This window comes from Cetorhinus maximus, chromosome 30 (genome assembly GCF_964194155.1).
Source record: "Cetorhinus maximus chromosome 30, sCetMax3.hap1.1, whole genome shotgun sequence".
NCBI classification, from domain to species: Eukaryota; Metazoa; Chordata; class Chondrichthyes; order Lamniformes; family Cetorhinidae; genus Cetorhinus; species Cetorhinus maximus.
Window position 1 is genome coordinate 13,884,505 of NC_135908.1, and position 19,233 is coordinate 13,903,737.

The 19,233-nt window shown below is 45.2% G+C and overlaps 1 protein-coding gene across 4 annotated transcripts in view; it reads right to left on the reverse strand.

Moving 5' to 3' along the window:
- The window catches only part of LOC144670078 (CD276 antigen-like), a 347,132-nt gene that overhangs the window by 196,140 nt on the left and 131,759 nt on the right, over positions 1–19,233 (reverse strand). For all 4 annotated transcript variants that reach the window (XM_078532477.1, XM_078532476.1, XM_078532475.1 and 1 more), the window contains exons 3-4: positions 10,516–10,857; positions 8,785–9,081 (exon numbers count right to left, since the gene is read on the reverse strand). In XM_078532477.1, coding sequence (XP_078388603.1) covers positions 8,785–9,081; positions 10,516–10,857 — 639 coding nt within the window. The remainder of the gene's footprint in view (positions 1–8,784; positions 9,082–10,515; positions 10,858–19,233) is intronic.

Below are 19,233 nucleotides of genomic sequence, written 5' to 3' on the forward strand. Positions count from 1 at the left end.
TATTGTCGTAGCTACAAGGGCAGGTCAGAGTCTGCTTAATCCACAGCAAGTGACTCATCTCCCAACTCCCCAAAGGCTCTCCACCACCAACAAAGCACAAGGCTGGAGTGCAATGGAATACTCTCCATTTTTCCGGATGGATGTAACTCCAACAAGGCTCAGAAAGCCCAACACCACTAGGACAAAGCAGTCAGCTTAATTGGCAGCCCATCTACTTTGTTTAACTATCCACTGCCTCCATACTGATGCACTGTGGCTGCGGTGCATTTGCTGCAACTTGCCAAAATTTTCTTCGACAATGTCAATGCCTCATCAATTATATTGTTAAGGTTTGTCAATGTCAATGACATTGTTAAGGAAAACAGGTGATGGGCATTTAAGCACATATAAATAGGTGATAGCTGGGAGACCTGTGTGGATGTGAGGAGTGTCGATACTGAACAAAGTCAGTAAACTCCCTAAGCAAGGAAGGCCTCTGTGTCTTAGTTTTGACTTCACCAATGGGCATGGATCCCGTTAACAAGGAACAACCCCCAAGCCTTCAACCAGCCCCATCTAGAAGATCGAGGGCAACATGTGCATGGGAGCACCATCATCTCCAATTTCTCCTCCAACTCGCACACTATCCAGACTCGAACATATATCACCATTCCTTCATTGGCGCTGGATCAAAATCCTAGAACTCCTTACCTAACAGCGCGGTGGGAATAGATTAGAGGTGAGCTGTAAAGGTTAGCCTTGCCAGTGTAGCTGCTGAAGTCCTAAGCAATGGAATTCCCTTCTTGAACCTCTTTACCTCTCTCTTCTCATTTAAGATGCTTCTTAAAGCCTACCTCTTTGAACGAGCTTTTGGCCACCCATCCTGATAGCTCCTGAAGCGACTCAACATCAAACTGCGTTTGATATAATTCCATGAAGCACCTTGCACCTTTTGCGATGTTAATGGCACTATAAAAATGCAAGTTGGTGTTATTGAGCACCTACAATGACAACAATGCTAAGAACGGCCTTGCTCAGACCTCCAGGCCCACACAATTCAAATGAACTAAACTACAAACTTAATAAGAAACAGAAGTACTAATAGGATTAAGGTGCCTGCGCCTGAGATTTGAAATTTCAGATACTAGGGTAAGGGGCCTGCGGGTGGTGAGGGGACCCTATCTCATGTGGCCAATAAGGAGAGGAGTTGACAAAATTGATGACACCAAATTGTTTAAACACAAGGAGATATCATAACAGTTTGCATTTATATCAGTGGCATAGTGGTCATGTCACTAGACTAGTAATCCTGAGGGCCAGGCTAATGCTCAGGTGGGGTTGGGTTCAAAACCCACCTTGGCAGCTGGTAGAATCTAAATTCAGTTAAAAAATCTTGAATATAATGCTAATCCCAGTAATTGTGACCCTGACATGTACCATTGATTGTCACAAAAACCCACCAGGTTGACTAATACCCTTCAGGGAAGGAAATCTGCCCTCCAATTGCCGAAATATGGAGGGAGGGGCAGAGATTGGGACTGACTGGATTGCTTTTCAAAAGAGCTGGCATAGACTTGATTGACTGAATGGCCTTTTTCTGTAATTCTATGATTGTATTCGGCAGTCACATGGGATTTAAACCATGAACTAAATTGGTGAGGAGGGAGTTTGTGAGATAACTCTGTATAGTCTGTGGAACAATAACTGGGCTTCAAAATCTGCCAAGTTTCCCTCTGTTCTTAGGACTTATCTTGACATGGAAATGGTTAGAAATAATCTACATATATTGTTTAAAAAACCTTTTACTGTAAATATTTTTATTAGAACAATGAATGCTGATGACATAACTAGGAACTAAGAACTAACTAAGAGGAGCTGCTGACTGATAGTGTGAGGAAATTGTTATTGGCTTTAGGGCATTTGCAAATTGTAGTGCTTCAATGGTTCAATCTTAAATGTGTGCCCTTTGGCCTCTCGTGGAAATAGTTTCTCCTTAATTACTCCTTCAAAACCCACCGTGATTTTGAAACACCTCGATCAAATTTCCTTTTAGCCCTCTCTTCTCTTTAGGAGAGCAATCCCAGCTTCTCCAATCTCTCCGTGTAACTGTAATCCCTCAGCCTGGCAACATGTGTGGTAAGTACCTTCACACCCTTCCTAAAGTGTGGTACCCAGAACTGGACACAATATCAACGTTGAGGCGGAGTTGTGTTTTATATAGGATTGGCATAAGGAACACAAGCCAACAATTTGTTTTTGGAACTAGCGTTTTGAATGGTTGCTGCCTTCCTAATAAACTTAGTTGGATTTAATATTGCCAGAAGTTTGTGGACCTGTAATTTCCCAAGATACAAAATCAGCAGCATTGACTCAGGAAAATCAGCTCTTGTAAATGGCAACAATTTCTGTTCCATCTGTTAATGTGGGAGGAAGATTCCTTTGGTTGCTCCAGGTTAGTGGTATCATTAGGATAGTATATATAAGAAAGTCTCCTGTATGGTGAGCACTTCTAGTCAAAATCATGACAGCCAGAGGGATTCTTCCCACTGAGTTTACAATATCACTAACACATGGCAACTAGCGACGAACTCCGACAGTGCTATAAAAATAGATTTTTGAACATTTGCACAACAACAAGATAGCAGTCTTCAGGGAAAACCTCAGTCAGTCAGAGTGTGGCAACACATTATAATTATTACCAGCTTTCACAATGCTCCGATTTCAATCTCTCCTGAAGCGCCCACAGTTCTGGCTGACAATCTTACTGGATGCATGTAGGGTAATGGTATCACACATTGCGCGTTTCAGCAATCACACTTGAACTTTCCTCCTTTATCTCTAAGGTGACTTAAACTGTGCACTCACGGGTCGAGCAGCTATAACTTTCTCTGGTCACCCTCAGGGCAGTCACTTAGATTTATTAGACTGCAAACATACAATTCCACGGCAAAAGAAAAAAAAGTGATATTCTGGGTCACAAAAATTGGACATTTTGTAGTTCAAAATAATCGATTTGTCAGTATACCTGAAAAAGAACTTGCACACCAAAGAACTTTATTGTATCTTAGACTACCAGGAATGTCTCATTATCAAGAGTTTAGTTCAGAGGCTACCTGACCTGCAGAGTATTTCCAGGATTATCTGTTTTCATTTTAGCTTTATTTAGTATTTGAAGTTGAAATGGTTATTAAGTTTCAGGGCTATATCTTTTGGTTCGTAAGAGTGTTATAGTTTAGGACTGTATCTTTAAAGATAGGCTAAACGAAGGGAGTCACATTGGCCACGGCTTTCACAAAGACCGAGTGATGCAAAAATGGCAGAAGAGACCGAAAATCAGAAGACCCCCCCCTCCACACACCATTTTTGAGAGAGCATGAACAGGCTTGGATTGCAATTTGTGCATGTGCGTTTTGCAGAGGCAGATGCCCATATAAATCGGCAGCTGCCTTCATTCATATCATATATTTTGGTAACCCAGGTGTGTGAATCACGATGTGTGCAGGTTTGACCCTGGTAGGAGCAGGTCTGAACTTTGTGGAGTCCCTTTGGAAAGGTGGGGTAACCTGTTAGAGAGGTATGGTACTCCTTTGGGTATGGTCCCGGGATGCCTTTCAGGGAGGTCAGCTGCCCTTCGGGAGAGGTCAGGTGCCCCTTGGGATTGTTAAAACTAGCCATGAATGTGCATAAAAAATCCATAAACTCATTAACTATCAAGATCATTGGGACTGTCAAAAGCGTCAAAATGAACTGCAAAGGCAACTGTCATGCTGTAAAGGCATTTAAAACACCTGCTGTTTAACTCTTTGGGAAAATGTCTGGAGTGTTGAAAGAAAATCATTGCTTGCTATTTGATTCTGTCTGTTGACAAAAGGGTTACCATTACTATGCTAGCGCTACATAACTGATTTCACAACCTTCAATTATCACAGTAGGATGCCTTCCATTCCAGTTTTATTGACAGCTACAAGAGATTATGGGCTCTTTGAAGTGGGATTATGAATTCCAATGTTTATTTTTATAAGGGACTAAGTGCTTGAATGAAATGTTTGTTTTTATAAGGATGTAGTTGAAGGGACATAAATATGGTGAATGGATTTGAATGAATGAGAGTGATTTTTTAAAAATAAAATCTGCAATAGACACTCAAAAATTTATTTTATTTAATTTTGGCATGGGTTCTGAGGTTTGCCCATAATGGATACTCGGTGAGATGGCATGGGTGGGTGTCAGGGAAAAGGGTGATGAGTAGGGGCATAGGTTGGCATGAGTTGACACTAAGCTGGCATAGGAGCTATAAAGGGCAATGGTGGGCGTAGCAGAACATAGGTCGGTCGGCATGGCGGGTAGGAAGGGCCATGGGAGCGGGTAGAAGTTGGTATAGAGGGTATGAGGGGCTATGGGGTGGATAGAGGGGCATAGGTTGGCAGGGAAGGTCTGAGGGGCCATAAGGGGTGGGTAGAGGGCATGAGTTGACTTGGATATGGCATGGGTTGGCATAAAAGAGGCATGGGGAGTGTATGGGGGTGAGGGGGTCTGAGGAGTGTGTGGGGGTGTGCGGAGTGAGGGCTGGAGGGCTGTTCTTTTGTCTTATTGTTTTTCAAAAATTTTGGACACAGTGCCAGAGCACAGAGGCAGGCCTTCCCCCACAGCCCGTCTCCACAGCCGGCAGCCTCCATGCTGGTTTCAGGGACAGCAGGCCGGACTCCCAGATAACACTGCCATCCCAAAATGAAAATCCCAACTTCTGGGGCACTTTCTCCCGGGTCAGGTGTGCGGAGCCGGGAAATGTCCCGACTTTGCGCTCCTGAACCGAATGCAAAAATCCAGGTCATTGTGTTATTGAAAAGGAGGTGCCAAATGTTAATTCTTGCGAACAATGACAGCTGTTTCTAAGTCCACAATGGGAAGACTCCAATTCTCCTGAAAGCTGTTTTCAATACTCCAGTACTAAGAGCTTTGCTGGAAACTGTCTCTTTGTTTCTAAACTAAAAGGCTTTGTAATCAAAGGTAGCCGATGAACATTTTTAGTTGGATACAAGTCAAGTATAATTCCCGTTGCCATGGAATGGAGGGTAGAGGAAGCCATTTTAAGATTGGGTTACAGGCTTCCCTATAAACCCAGACCTATCACAAACAGAGGCAGTTGCAGTTTTTGGTCTTGTGCAGTCTGCTGGGAGTTCTATAGTCTGACTGGGAGTCAGAGAACAAAAGATAGATGTTAGCCTGCACTTTAAGCAGAGAAAATGCTGACTCTATTGTTCACCATGCAAAAGCAGGCAAGAACACGCACTCACTTCGAAGACCAAATTTGTGAGAAGTTAAAGCCAGGCTGGAGGATTTGCCTAGCTGAAGCCAGAGGAAGAATCCCTAGGGAAATGAAATTCTCACAATGGAAAATTTTATTGGGAAAGGAAAAGTATTAAACCTTTGGGAGCTGCTATATACTTTGGATAGGTTCCAGAAAATTGAACATCTACTGAAGAGACTAACAAAAGTAGTGTAACAAAATCAGGGTTTTTGGTTGTCATTAAAAATAGAAAGTGCCAGTCTTGGTTCAGTAGTTTAAAGTATAAGTTATAAGACCATAAGACATAGGAGCAGAAATTAGGCCATTTGGCCCATCGAGTCTGCTCTGCCATTCAATCATGGCTGATAAGTTTCTCAACCCCATTCTCCCGCCTTCTCCCCGTAACCTTTGATCCCCTTACCAATCAAGAACCTATCTATCTCGATCTTAAATACACTCAATGACCTGGCCTCCACAGCCTTCTGTGGCAATGAATTCCATCAAGTTGTCTACGAAAAGTTAATAGTGTTTAGTTAATAGTGTTTAATTAATAGTGTTTTGTCTTTAGTCATTAATACATTAACACTTCTTTTAAAATGTGAAATCTTGACTTGCTATCCTTTCAACTAACAGCTAGTAGTTTGAAATTTTCTTTAACCCATCTCTACAGAGGTGGTAACAGTATTCTAAACTCCACCACTTGTGTGTCAACATAAACTCTTGACTGGGAAGAATTATCATCCTTGCAAGTGGATCTTTATGTAAGGAGGGAAGTACAATGCATTCATCTGTAACGCTGTGCAATGAGAAGTGGAGATGTCACCAGCTCCCAGAGTTTAGCCCCACAATCTTCTGCGGAAGCAAGTTAGGAAGCAAGAAAAGTTCTGTGATCAGGTTTATAGACAGGTCTGAAACAATGGTATTGAAGCTGGGTAGCATCTAGATCATCGACAATTTCAAAGACCCTTTCTGTGATCTCAGCAATACCATGGACACTCTTCCCATTTCTCTCTTCGAATTAATATATTACAATGTGGTCTCCGCGTCTTGAAACCTTACCCGATGCCCTTCTCCGCACGGTGACTGGCCAGTGGGCCTTCATTCCCGCCTGTCAGTGCCTCAAGGAGTTCCGAAGAGTTGGAATTATCTGTAACTTCATTCTGCTGAGTAAGGGAGCCAACTCGAGAGTGTTTGGCACACGTTCAAATACCCCTCAAAATTCATTGCTCCTTTAACTTGCATTACTTATGTGAGGAGACAGTGTTGTAGTGGTGATGCCAGTGAGTTAGTAATCCAGGCAGAAGCCCAGACTAATGCCCTGGGGATGTTATGTTGAATCCCTCATGGCAGCTGGTGAAATTTGAAACCCGTTAATTGATAAATTCACTTTATTTGATAAATAAAAGAAACTGGAATTGAAAGCCAGACTCAGTAATGGCGTCAGAAAACCTTCATCAATTGTCATAAAAGCCGGTCTGGTCCACTAATGCCCTTTAGGGATGGCCTGTATGTGACTCCAGACCCACAGCAATGTGGTTGGCCCCTTAACTGCCCTCTGAAGAAGCCTAACAAGCCACTCAGTTCAAGGGTAATTAGAGATGGGCAACAAATGTTGGGCTTGCAAGCAATGCCCAGGTTGCCGGAAAGAATAAAAGACTTATCTAGCCTTTGTTAGCAGTTAATCACCATGCACATTAACAATATAAAGGCAGAGACTGAAGTGTACCTTCTACTGAAAGGTGACTTCTGGGACAGGTTCAGTAATGTATTTAAATCTCCTCATTGAAATTCAAGTTTACCAGGATAAAAATTCTAATATATCACTGTCAACTTCTCTTATTTAACATTTGGCGAGTCAATGACATTTAATGTTAGGGAGGTCACGCACTTAACCAATAATGGGCACATATAGAACCTTGTCTTGCTAAATTAAGGACAAGATCAATGATTGACAAATGAGCCTGAAGGTTAAATCTGTCAATCCTTCAATTTAACATTAATCTGACAAGGCCAGTACAAATACATCGCAAAGCAACCTGCTATTTAATCGCATTTTCAAGATGGCTTTATATTAAGTCTGCATTTTTAACCTCATTTGCAAAGACATAGTGAAATAGCATTTAACTTTGTCCAATAAAGGCTATTTTCAGAATCCGATTAAATAAGGAAAATCGCAAGTGTTCAGCAAACATTGAACTGTTTGTACAATTCCCTTTGTTCCAAATTATTGGTTAACAGCTTCCAATTGTTAAATTAAGGTAGCCTTAACTATACCCAAAAGGAATTGAAAAATCTCTAGTTAATCAGTCATTGACTCAAGTGTGACTGAATAAGCAAGACCTGCGGTATGAGGGTTTGATTATGAATTGTAAACATATCCATCCCTGCCATCTTAACATAGAATGATACAGCACAGAAGGAGGCCATTCACCCCATCCTTCCTGTGCTGGCACTTCGGTAGAGCTATCCATTCAGTCCAACTCCCCTGCCTCCCCAGAGGTGTCAGCTGTGGCTCAGTTCATAGCACCCTCGCCTTTGAGTCAGAAGGTTGTGGGTTCATGTCCCACTCCCGGAAAAAAAAGTCAAGAACTGTGAATGTACTCGAAAGAGTTACCATAGAGGTGTCAGCTGTGGCTCAGTTCATAGCACCCTCGCCTTTGAATCAGAGGGTTGTGGGTTCATGTCCCACTCCTGGAAAACCAAGAACTGTGATTGTACTTGAAAGAAGTTGCAATCTGTGACTGTTGGTAACTCGAAAGAGTTACCCCTGCCTCCCCAGGATGCTGCCATTTATTTTCCTTTTCAGTTACCCTGAACCTGCTTCCACCAGTCTTCAAGGCAGAGCATTCCAGCTCCTATCAACTCACTACATTAAAAAAAAAAATTAATCATTCCTCAGACTCTTCTGCCAATTATCTTCAGTCTGTCTCCTATGGTTACCGGCCCTCCTGCCATTGGAAACAGTTTCTCCTTTGTTACGCTTTCTACAGTCATTCGATTCAACTCCTTTACAGCAGATCCACCTCATAACCCTCCAAAGTAAAAAAAAAAGGAATGTAACTATCTGTAAATTAAAACAGATTTAAGGTGAACAGATAAAACGTTCTGAGGCAGGGTCCTATTTCAGACATCAACCAATCTCTCTGGTGCAGAAACTGCCAAACTTATGGTATATTTCCATCATTTTCCAGGTTCGTAATAAGCTTAAATTGCTCCAGAATTGGAAAGGCCGAAATATCCCCCACTCCTCCCCCTGCTAGAGAAAAGAAAAATTGCCCATCAAAATTTCGAAACATGTTTTCCCGATATCCTATTGTGATGTTGAGTGGTTTTCGGCTGGTACGCTTACAGAGCAGAATGAATGGACAGATGTTTCAAACACTTCAGAACTCCTCGGAGGCAGCGCTCAGTAATTGGAATGGATGCTGTGTAAGTTATGCTGTTACAACACTCTATTATATTTCAAAGTAGCGCCGGCCTCAAATTGCCAAGCCGGCAGCCAGTGATGTGCGACTGACCTGTGATGGTTGCCATGGCCTGAGTCTCCTCATTCAGTAGCTCGTTCCTCACCAGGCAACTATAGGTGCTGTTGGGCTCCAGTATCACTCTGATCACACTGCGGACGTCAAACAGGCCTTCCTCGTTGGCCACTTGCGAAGTGGTGATGTTCTCCGTGATGTTGCTCCCTTTCCCATCGTGCCACTGCACCTTGGCCTGGGGATAGCCCCCTGAAGAGTGGCAAGCGATGGCCACCTCGTCGCCGGGCTTCAGGTTCTTGTTGGGTTCCAGGTGCAGGCTGGGCTTGGAGTATGACGCTGGAGCAACACAAATGGTGAAAAATATCAGCTGGCGAGCACACTCTCAACACGTCGACATGTTTTGCTCTGTGAGATCGTTACAACTCCCACCAATCTCTCTGCATCCTATGTGTCAAATAGAAGCTGTGGATCCTTGACAGTCCGATTCCTGATGTCCGAGCGGCTTGGCCCTATTTTCACTTTGGGCTGTAACTTCCGGCGCCCGGGAGCTGTTGTTTCCAGCGCATCTTTGGGGTACGCCACCCCTACCCTTCACCCCCCCACCCCCCCCGGCCAAAGTTCCCAGGTAAGGATTGCGAGGCAATTGCTTAGGAAGCGCAAACTTCCAAATGGACAACTGCCCTGCACTGGGGCATATCTGAAAACGCAACTTAAATCGCAAATTTCAGATGGTTCTGGTTTTGTTACATCAATAGTTACCCAGAAAAAGTTAGAAGAGTTGAAACAACTTCTAGCTTCTGGGTAACTATTGTACAGACCCAGACTGACCCCCTCACGGGCGCCCCCACCCCCACCCCCCACAAAGGGACCCTCAACTACGGACCCCTCCCCCTTTTATGGGACTCCCTCCAACCCCGACTACCCCCCCAGGCCCCGCCCAACCCAACCACATGCCCCCCCCCCCCACCCAACTGGCCGGCACCATCCCCGCACACATCGACTGGCCAACACCTCCCCACCCTCAGCGAGTGCGCAACACCCCCGGCCTCCCCAAATGCCCAACACACCCCACCTTTCCATAGTGCACGACACCCACCCCACCCGAGTGCCCGACCCCACCCGAGTGGCCGACACCACCCTCCAACGATGGGACTCCCTCCAGCACCCCCCGCGAATACCTCCCCCAGGCCCTGCACAACCTGACCCCCTGCCCCCCCAAACTCCCACAACCCCAACTGGCCAACATCTTCCCCCCCACCAGCACCCCCGTGACTGACACAATCCCCACTCCCGAATTTGAATTTTATTCCTAGTTTTGTCATTTTTTTTTTCCCCCCCCCATCTCCCACGTACCAGTGGAGTTTTGTTTTGTGGGGGTGAGGCATTTACCATGTTACTGGTAGTGCTTCTCATACACATGAGAAGGCAAAGTGTCAGCCCTGTAATATAAGATAGCCCTGAAACAAAATTTATACAGAGCCATTAATGTACTAAAATGTCCCAAGGAGCTTTTCAGGAATGTATTAAAAGACAACGAAAACTGAGATGGAGCCAACAGAAGAGGCAGTCAAATTCTTGGTCTTAAAGATTGTTTTGAAAGGGGGAAGGAGAGGTGAAAAGACTTAGGGAGGGGGTTCCAGATTGTGGGCTTACAGAGATAGAGAGAGCGAGGCCAATGGAGGGATCTGAATTTTTTAAATGGAGGCACTGTCGGACTGGGCGCCAGTGAAGGTAGCAGGTTGTTGATGTCGCAATCTCCTGGGGTCGTACCTGCCAATTGGAGTTTGATGGGGGCGCTCTGGTGGTCTTCAATTCTCACAAAGCAGGTGAAGCTGCCCTCATCCTCGATCCGGACATGCCTCAAGAGTAAGGAGGCGTTCCCCTTTGCCAGTTCCTCAGTGAAGAGCTCCGTCCTGTTCACAAAGATGTCCGACTGCTGGTCCTGCTGGAGCGAGTACGTGTGCACCATCTTGCGAGTCTCAGTGAGCTGCCATATGACACTGAGGTCGCCAAGGGAAAAGTTAGTGTCTGTGGTGAAGGAACAGTTCAGGGTGACGTCTTTTCCAAATATGGCAACCACGGGGACTTCCGGAACTTTGATCTTCAAGGCTCCTGAAAAATAAAAAATGAAAAAGCTTGTGAGATCTAAAGGCTTTGCATGTGTTATGTAGTCCCAGGTGCACAGACACATTTAATAGTTAACTCGTTCCTCAGGAAGAAAGGAGAGGAGGGATTAGAGTTCAGGATAGATGAAGTGAGGTGGAAGAACGCCTTATGGACCATAAACAGCACAAGAGCACTGGACTGAGTAGCACGTTTCTGTGCTGCAAATTATTTTAAGGGTGTGCAATGGAATCGGCCCATTAACCTTCTGTAGTTTACACACAACATCCCAATGCTGGCAATTTCTTCAAAGAGAAGATATAAATAATTAAGGTGTTCATGATTAATTTAGTCAGTCAATCCGTTGTTGCATAAAGCAGGTGAACGATGCTTTTTATTCTTTTCAATTCAGGCAAATAAGTTCTTTCCACCCACCCGCTGCCCCTGCTCCTCCCCATTCCCAGCAGACAACTAACAGCGGGAGAGAGCTGTGCTATTGCCTAGACGAACAAGATAGCAGAAGGACAGGGAGGTCATCAATGGTAGCTCTGTGGCCCTGCGTGCACCCTTCCACAATACCACGGACTACATGATCAGGCAAGGATTCCTCTCTGCTTACGTTGTTGGTGTGTGTCGTGAAGAATAATTTCATTTCCATTAGCTCCAGGTTATTTTACCTTCTTCTTGTTCAAGAATTCTCAAGCCCACCTTGGCTTTCCCATCCTCCACTCAGAAACACAGCTATTGAACACAGCTCCACCTCACACGAGCTGCGGGAAATTGGGTCTCCAGTGTCGCTGTTCTTTATAATTTAAAAGGTGCAGTGGAGAACATAAATTTTCCACTGGATGCATGTCCATAAAAGAGTCTATTGTTTTCATTAACACAACACGGTCAACCTGTCTCCTCTACTGTAAACTTCAAGAACGTAGGAACATTCAGCCCCTCTGGCCTGTTCCATCATTCAATTAGACTATGGCTGATCTGGAGAGAAGGCGGCGAAGAGGAGATTTGAACGAGGTGTTCAAAACCATGAGGGGTCTGGGCAGAGTAGATAGGGAGAAACTGTTCCCATTGGTGGGAGGATCGAGAACGAGGGGGCACGGATTTAAACTAACAGGTAAAAGAAGAAAATGCACCATGAGAAAAAACTTTTTCACTTGGGGAGTGGTTAAGGTCTCGAGTGCACTGCCTGAGAGCGTGGTGGGGGCAGGCTCAGTCGAAGCATTCAAAAGGGAATTAGACCATTATCTGAAAAGGAAGAATGTGCAGGGTTACAAAGAGAATGGCACTAACTGAGTTGCTCATTTGGAGAGCTGGTGCAGACGCAATGGGCTGAATGGCCTCCTTCTGCGCTGGTGCAATTCTGTGATTCTGTAAATCCATCCATCTGTCTAGGATCTGTAACACTTAATGCCAATGTGCAACTAAAATACCAAGGAGCCCCTTGGATACTGGTTCATGAAAGGGTGTTACTCTTTCCATGGATTGAGAGCTTTTTCCCCCCCAATGTGAAATCCCTATTGAGTTACACTCCAGGTTCTTCACAATGGCCTAAATTTTCAGGATGGCTGGGATCTAACAAACGCTCATTGGCAGAGGGCGGGATTTCTAGCCATCACAGGGAAGAAGTGGCCAGAAGAGGCACTGCAGGGAGCTGCCCGGAACAAAGTGGCAGAAACCGGAGGAGAGGCAAGTGGCAGGGCGGGGAGGTGCCCTGGTTGCCAGGGGGTGGGGGGTGCGATCGGGGTCCCAAGGGATAGGGGGGGAGGGAGGTCCGGAGGTCATCGGGCCTTAAGGGGAGGGTGCCCCCAGTCAGAAGGGAGCTTCTGATGGAGGTGCCCCTGCCTGCTCCCTTCCCACCCTAGATTGAACTCTCTTCCTTTTCAGGTTTCGCCCCCCTCCCCACCCCACAGATCCCCCCCACAGATCTGTCATCTGCCCGCCAACCTGAAAATTGAGGCTGGGCCAGAAAAGGCCCTCAAGTGGCCACTTACGGGACTTCAACAGGGGCAAGAGTGGCCTTCCTGCCCGAAGCCCTGCCTATCCCAGTGACCAGGTGGGTGGGTGCGGGAGCCGAGGGGGAATCCCGTCCATGCAATTTCACGCTCACCCCCTCTCCGCCTTAGAACCCGCCGGGAGGGGTGGGGAAGGGAAGCGTAAAATTCTGGCCAATGTCTTTGGGTTGTGAAATGCACAGAATCTTTGATCTCGCCAGGAAACAAACAATAACGCTCAAGAACTACCGAAAAGAGAGGGCTTATTAACACATGGAAACACCGCGTGCACTGTATTTTCACACTGTTAAGAAGCAAACCTCTTCTGCTTGAAGTTTTGGTGGAAAATTCTCAGTTTGGTGGGACTGAACCCTATTCCAACCTTTGGGTCTCCCCGTATTGACCTTAACAAGGTAGTGGTGGATGTGTTACACTTGACCGTAGTACCAGCCAGGGTCGCTCCCACTCCTGATCGCTAATCTACGGCCACTGCTGAGAAACTGAACAAGGACACAAAGAGGCTGTAATGCCTCCTCACTTTTTTTAGGTGCGGTCTTTAGTCTGTCCTCTTGGGAGGATGTAAAAAGGTCCCTTGGAATTATTTCAAAGAAGAACGGGCTGTCCTGGTCAATTTTTATCCCTTAAATCAACATCACAGGAACAGTCACCATCACATTGCTGTTTGTGGGAGCTTGCTGTGCGCAAATTGGCTGCCGTATTTTCTACGTTACAAAGGTGACCTCACCTCATAAAGGACTTCATTGGCTGTAAAGCACTTCTGGGCATTCCCAGGTTGCGAAAGGCGCCATACAAATGAAAGTCTTTCTTTTAACATGTGCTATTTTACTGATCGACATCTGGTTTAGAAATAAAAAAAATGGCTGCTTGAGCAACAAGAACTCGACAGACAAGAACAACAACTCTGGTCCATCCAGCCTGTCCTGAACAATAGAAATACCTTGTGCGTCACAATGTAAACGCTCTCCGCTCCTCCCAAAAAACACACGCGATGAAACAGAAAAGAAAAACACGGCTGATTTGGGGCGGGATAAAGAATTCCGGAAAATGCCTCTCTGACCGAAACTTGTCAAGGAGGTCACTCTGGCCCTGATAATAACCCGAATGTTCGATGGCATTCTCAGGGCCTGAAGTACAGCGACGTACAGGTGTAAGTTTTAGATTTTTTTTATATATATAAAAAGAAAACATACAGCACCAAATACCAATGATGACCACACAGATGAACAATTCGGGAGCACGTCAAGGATTATGGTCCAACAAACACTGGTGCCACTTGACAAAACATTTGCATCTTTGCCCCTCTCCCACTTGGATAAGCCTCTGTCCTTTTGCCTCTGGACCATGTCCTGTTTCATTCATTCTCGAGAGAGGCACAGCTAGTTTAATTATTAATACAGACAAAAGCACTCAGCCCATCATGAATTCCATTTCAACCTCCAATGTCCTGACAGAGGCAGCTTTCAATGCCTTAACTTTTTCATGAACCACCGCGTTTCATCCAGCTGCAAGACCCCAGCGAGAGGCCTGGCTGCCGACTCTCATGATAAGTGGGGGCATGTTCAGGAAATAAGTGATAAACGGTAAAGAGATGCAGGAACTCCATTGGCTGGACATCGCGCTCCAGGGGCTTGAATGTTGAAGCTAGGCTGACACTCCAGTGCAATACTGAGGGAGTGCTGCACAGTTAGAGGTGCTGTCTTTCAGGTGAGATGTTAAAATGTCGTGATGTACATGCATCTTTTAAGGGATGCATCTTAAACTGCTGTCCATCACGAGACAGGGTGTATAATCCCCTGATTCTGTAGACAGAAGAGAGCAGCAGTCCTGCAGGTCAGGCATGTCCACATAACCTCCTAGTTACTATTCTACGGATGTGGTCTCATCTTCAAATAAAGAACCCACATGATCGTTTTACCAGTCCCTTTTGTATGATTGGTAAGTTTGCAATAAACTGAAGAACGCCATGGTCTGCTCTCTCAGGTGGGCATAAAAGATCCCATGGGATCTATTAAGCACAGGGCAATTCACCCTGGTGGCCTGGCCAACATGTACCCTTCGATCAACTCCAGTAGAACAGGTAATCTTGTCATCATTACTTTGTTATTTGTGGGAGTTTGCTGCGGGCAAATGGACTGCCACATTAAACAGATAACTACACTTCCAAAGTACTTCATTGGCTAGAAAGCACCTTGTGGCATCCTGCAGTTGTGAAAGGCACTATATAAATGCAGGTCTTTCTTTCTTTCAGGCACCAACACACCGCAGTCTCCCCAGCTTTTTTGTCAAGGACCACGATCCTAAGTGTTGCTTGAAAGGCCCCTCCAAGGAACAATGTGTCGCTAATCTACAACTTGCTAATAGCAGCCGGGATTTGCACACCATCTAGTCTGGACGTTGCACCCCACCCTCCACCCGAAACCCCGAAGATACCAAGTAGAGATCGTGGGCTTCCTCAAGCTTATGCAGAGCTTGGTGTAGGAGGCTGAGGACAGAGAGGTCAAAGTGGAAATGAGAGAGAATTAAAACGACCTGTGACTGGAAGCTCAGGGTCGCACTTTCAAACTCAATGGGGATGCTCCACAAAGTGGTCACCCAATCTACGTCTGGTCTCTCCAATGCAGAGCAGACTGCATTGTGAGCGGTGAAGACAGTGTGCTAAACCGGGAGTGGTATAATGCTGAATTCCAAATTAATCTGCTCACGGGAGACCAGGGGCATTGGTGTCGATTACAGGCCATTGTAGAGCCAGGAACACTGATCGCAGTGTCAACTCCAAAGGTTCACAAGCCAGCTGCACAGCACCTCCAGCCTATATATATATATATATATATAATGTAATGCTGCCCAGTATGGGAGGACATCGAATGTAGGACATCTCGGAATTGTATGTAGGGCAGAAAAGTGGAGAAGCAGGAGAATGAGGATATTGGCAGTTTAGACAGGAGATGTGGCTAGAGGTGAATAAAAAGTCACGAATCAAGTGCAGTGCACTAGAAAGGATTATCTAGGCATAAAGCTATGCCATGCATCGCCCAATGCAGCAATGTAGAAAGGGCTACCTTCTCAAGTAAACACTGATTAAATGTGGATTATTTTCCCCTGTATTGAACCTTCACATTCTGGAGCTATCTTGCCCATCACGCCCATGCTGGTCCTTAGAGCAACCCAAAGCTGATCCCATTGCCTTGCTCTCCCACTCTGTTCTAAACGCTTCTCTATTTTCCCCTTCAAGATACGCAACAGTCTCTTTCCAACACTGAGATACTCAAACCATGTTTTAACGGCTCTCTGCCTAAAGAAGTTGCTCCTATCCCCTCTTTGAAGCAAAGGGAATTAACAGCACAGGAGGAGGCCACTCGGCCCATTGTGTCCATGCTTTAACTTAAAGGGAAAATAATATTCAGTATTTGTGCACTGACAGGAAAAATTGAAAGGTCACTAAAGCGAACCATATTTATGAAAAAGTCTCCATTTTTATTTATTATGAACCTGAAATCTGAAATTTCAGCAACGTTATGCTTTAAGAAGTTTTGAAACCAATGCATTTCACTGTGCATGTTTAGTTAAATGTCACATACGAAGAGCAGCGTTCGTTATTTTCAATGCTTTATCCAGCCTGTAAAATGCCGGTGGAAGTTATCGGGGTACAATTGGCAGATTTTCCAGCCCGTTATTGGAAGATGTTCATCGTCCCCATCCTGCATCATTCCGAGTGCAATATTCCTGAAACCGGCAAAGGTTTTTTTTTCCCTCGTCGCATTTAGACACTTGATGAAAGAGCTAAAGTGCAATTATTGACCGTCCAGAGTACGCAATCGATGTGAGACTTTTATCAATAAAGCTAATCATGTACTGGGGCACAGTGCAAGGTCATTTGTCTAAGTCAAAACAGGTTGTCTTGGCTTCGCACAGAGAGGTTCCAGCCTCTTGTCCATTAGTTGATGGATCTGCTCCCGAATTTCTTTTTGCACTTCAATCCCCACCTTCTTAATCTTTGGCCATAATGTGCCAACGAGAGTGAGAATGTTGGAGAACTTATCCATTGCTGGACTGCCCCTGGCCCTGGTCAAGGTGGCCATCCACATGGTCCAGGCAGCGGGCAGTCAAGTGGGGGTGATCTTTCGGCCATTCTGCCTGGCTTTTCTTCTGTGGCTATATCTGCACCCGAGTGGCCGTGGAGAGGGAGCTTGGGGTGTCCGCCAGTGCACCTGACACCTTCTGCAGTTGGTGGATGCCAGAGGGACTGGAGAACACGGTCGACACCAGGAACAACATCGTGGTTCAATCTTGATGTCTCTTCCTGCCTTACTCAGAATTCGAAGTTTATTGATTAAGTCTCTTGTAAAAACGTAACACTTTTCTTCCTTTGGACTAACTGGTTTCACATAGTTACCTTTACGTAGATCAACACGAGGCTATGAGCAGCAGGATGGGGAATGGTCATAGTGGTCGGTCATGGTTTAAACAGGAAAGAAATTCTGTACAAAAAAGCCATTATGATTTAACACCTGTCTGGGTATAACTATATTCCTAAGGTGTGGGAGAAAGATACTACACCAAACTGTCAAGAGATAACAAGTATTGTGGGAAGGCAAAGAGAATATAATGAGGTCAAGGTTGTCAGGGCCATCCCACGTGCTGACTTATCAGGCAGTGAATACATTCCGACACAGCCTAGTGCAGAAACAATCGAGTTGGCAGGCAGCCAACAGACCCTTCTCACTCGTCGTCTGCCTGAGTGGTAGAAACAATTCACATAGAGGTTATCAGATGGCTGACAATGAATCAGTTCCGTTCTGAAGAAAGCTAAGAGTGTGGAGGTGATTCCGCCCTCCGCTTTACCCCTTCTACAAGTTGAGAACTACACTCGCAGTGTTGCTTCCCTCTCTGCAACCAGTATTCCCTTGTGAGCAATGCTTCTCCGCTAGGATTATATGATGGGGGAGTTATCCCTTACAACTGGACAGGAGATTCATTTAAGCTTTTAATGGTGGCTTTCAAAAAATGGAAATGGATAAATACTTGAAAGAGAAAAATAATTGCAGGGGTGTGGGAAAAGAGTGGGGTAGTAATCTGATTACTGCTCTGGTGCAGACTCATTGGGCCCATTGACCTCCTCTGCTGTGCTATTCTACGATTCAATTGCTATGACTTTCTGTTACCAGCAGAGGCAGCCTAACGCTGCTCTGTGGAGGTTTAATCCCCATAACAAATCAGAGCTGCGGCTTAATGATTCTTGCGAGGAACTCAAAGGTTTGGACTTTTCCTTGTTTCTGGAACAGTGTGTGCATTCCAAGTCAATATACATATTATGTTACAAATTACTTGCGGTGTAGCTTTTGCTTCTGTATAATTAGCTCATTTGTAGAGAAATGCGCCATTAATTTTAGCCTGAATATATCGTCTAACGGTGAGATATTTACCGCCTTCCAAAGTGAACAGTAGATTACAGTGGGCTGCCATGTAGCAAAATTTTGTGATAGAAAAGTCAGAATTGGCCCTGGGGCATGCAACCTCCTTCAAGTTGGCCACGACATTGCAAGTTTCATTGGAGATATGGGGCTAATCATGGAAATTGCCTATTTTCGCTGCAAATACAAGTTAATGGTGTTGGGAAGGAGCCCAAAGTGCAGGAAATGGTGCACAAATTTAAGGATCCAAGTCGCTCAGAGACACTCACACAAGCCAATTTTATTTTGAAGTGGATTGAAAAGAGGTGCAACCGCCAATCACAAAATACTGAGAAGAAAGGACAACTTACAGTAGGTGTAAGCTGATTAGTTAACTTGGGATTGTGAGCACAGACTGGAGAGCAAAAGTGTAAAATTAACAAGCATTAAAGCGCAACTTAAGATGAGAATATTTCTTTTCCTCACAGACAAGTGGAACAGACACCCAGCAAATTCAGTTAATACTATGTTAATTAGGCACAAAGGAAACAGCTGGCAAAACATCTGGATCGGAACAGGATTGAGGCTTATAAGGATAGGTATTCTCCGAGCGCCGGGTGCCCTACGGAGCATAAAGGTTTCTGACCTCTGAACAATGCAAATACCGCAACAAGGAAGGCAAAGGTGAATAACGTCAAATGCAGTGGGATCTGTTTAAAGTAATCACTACCTGTAGTGACCATAGGAACACAATGCACTCATGTCTTTCCCGACAAGGGACAACATAGGGATCTGGGTGTGGAAGACATGTGTGCCAGATATATCCAGGCCATTGAGGAGGAGGATGAAGAATAACAGCCCTAACACTAATTCCTATAGACTCTAAAGGCATCAAGGGGTAAGGGGAGAGCGGGAGTACGGCGTTGAGATAGAGGATCAGCCATGATCATATTGAATGGTGGAACAGGCTCGAAGGG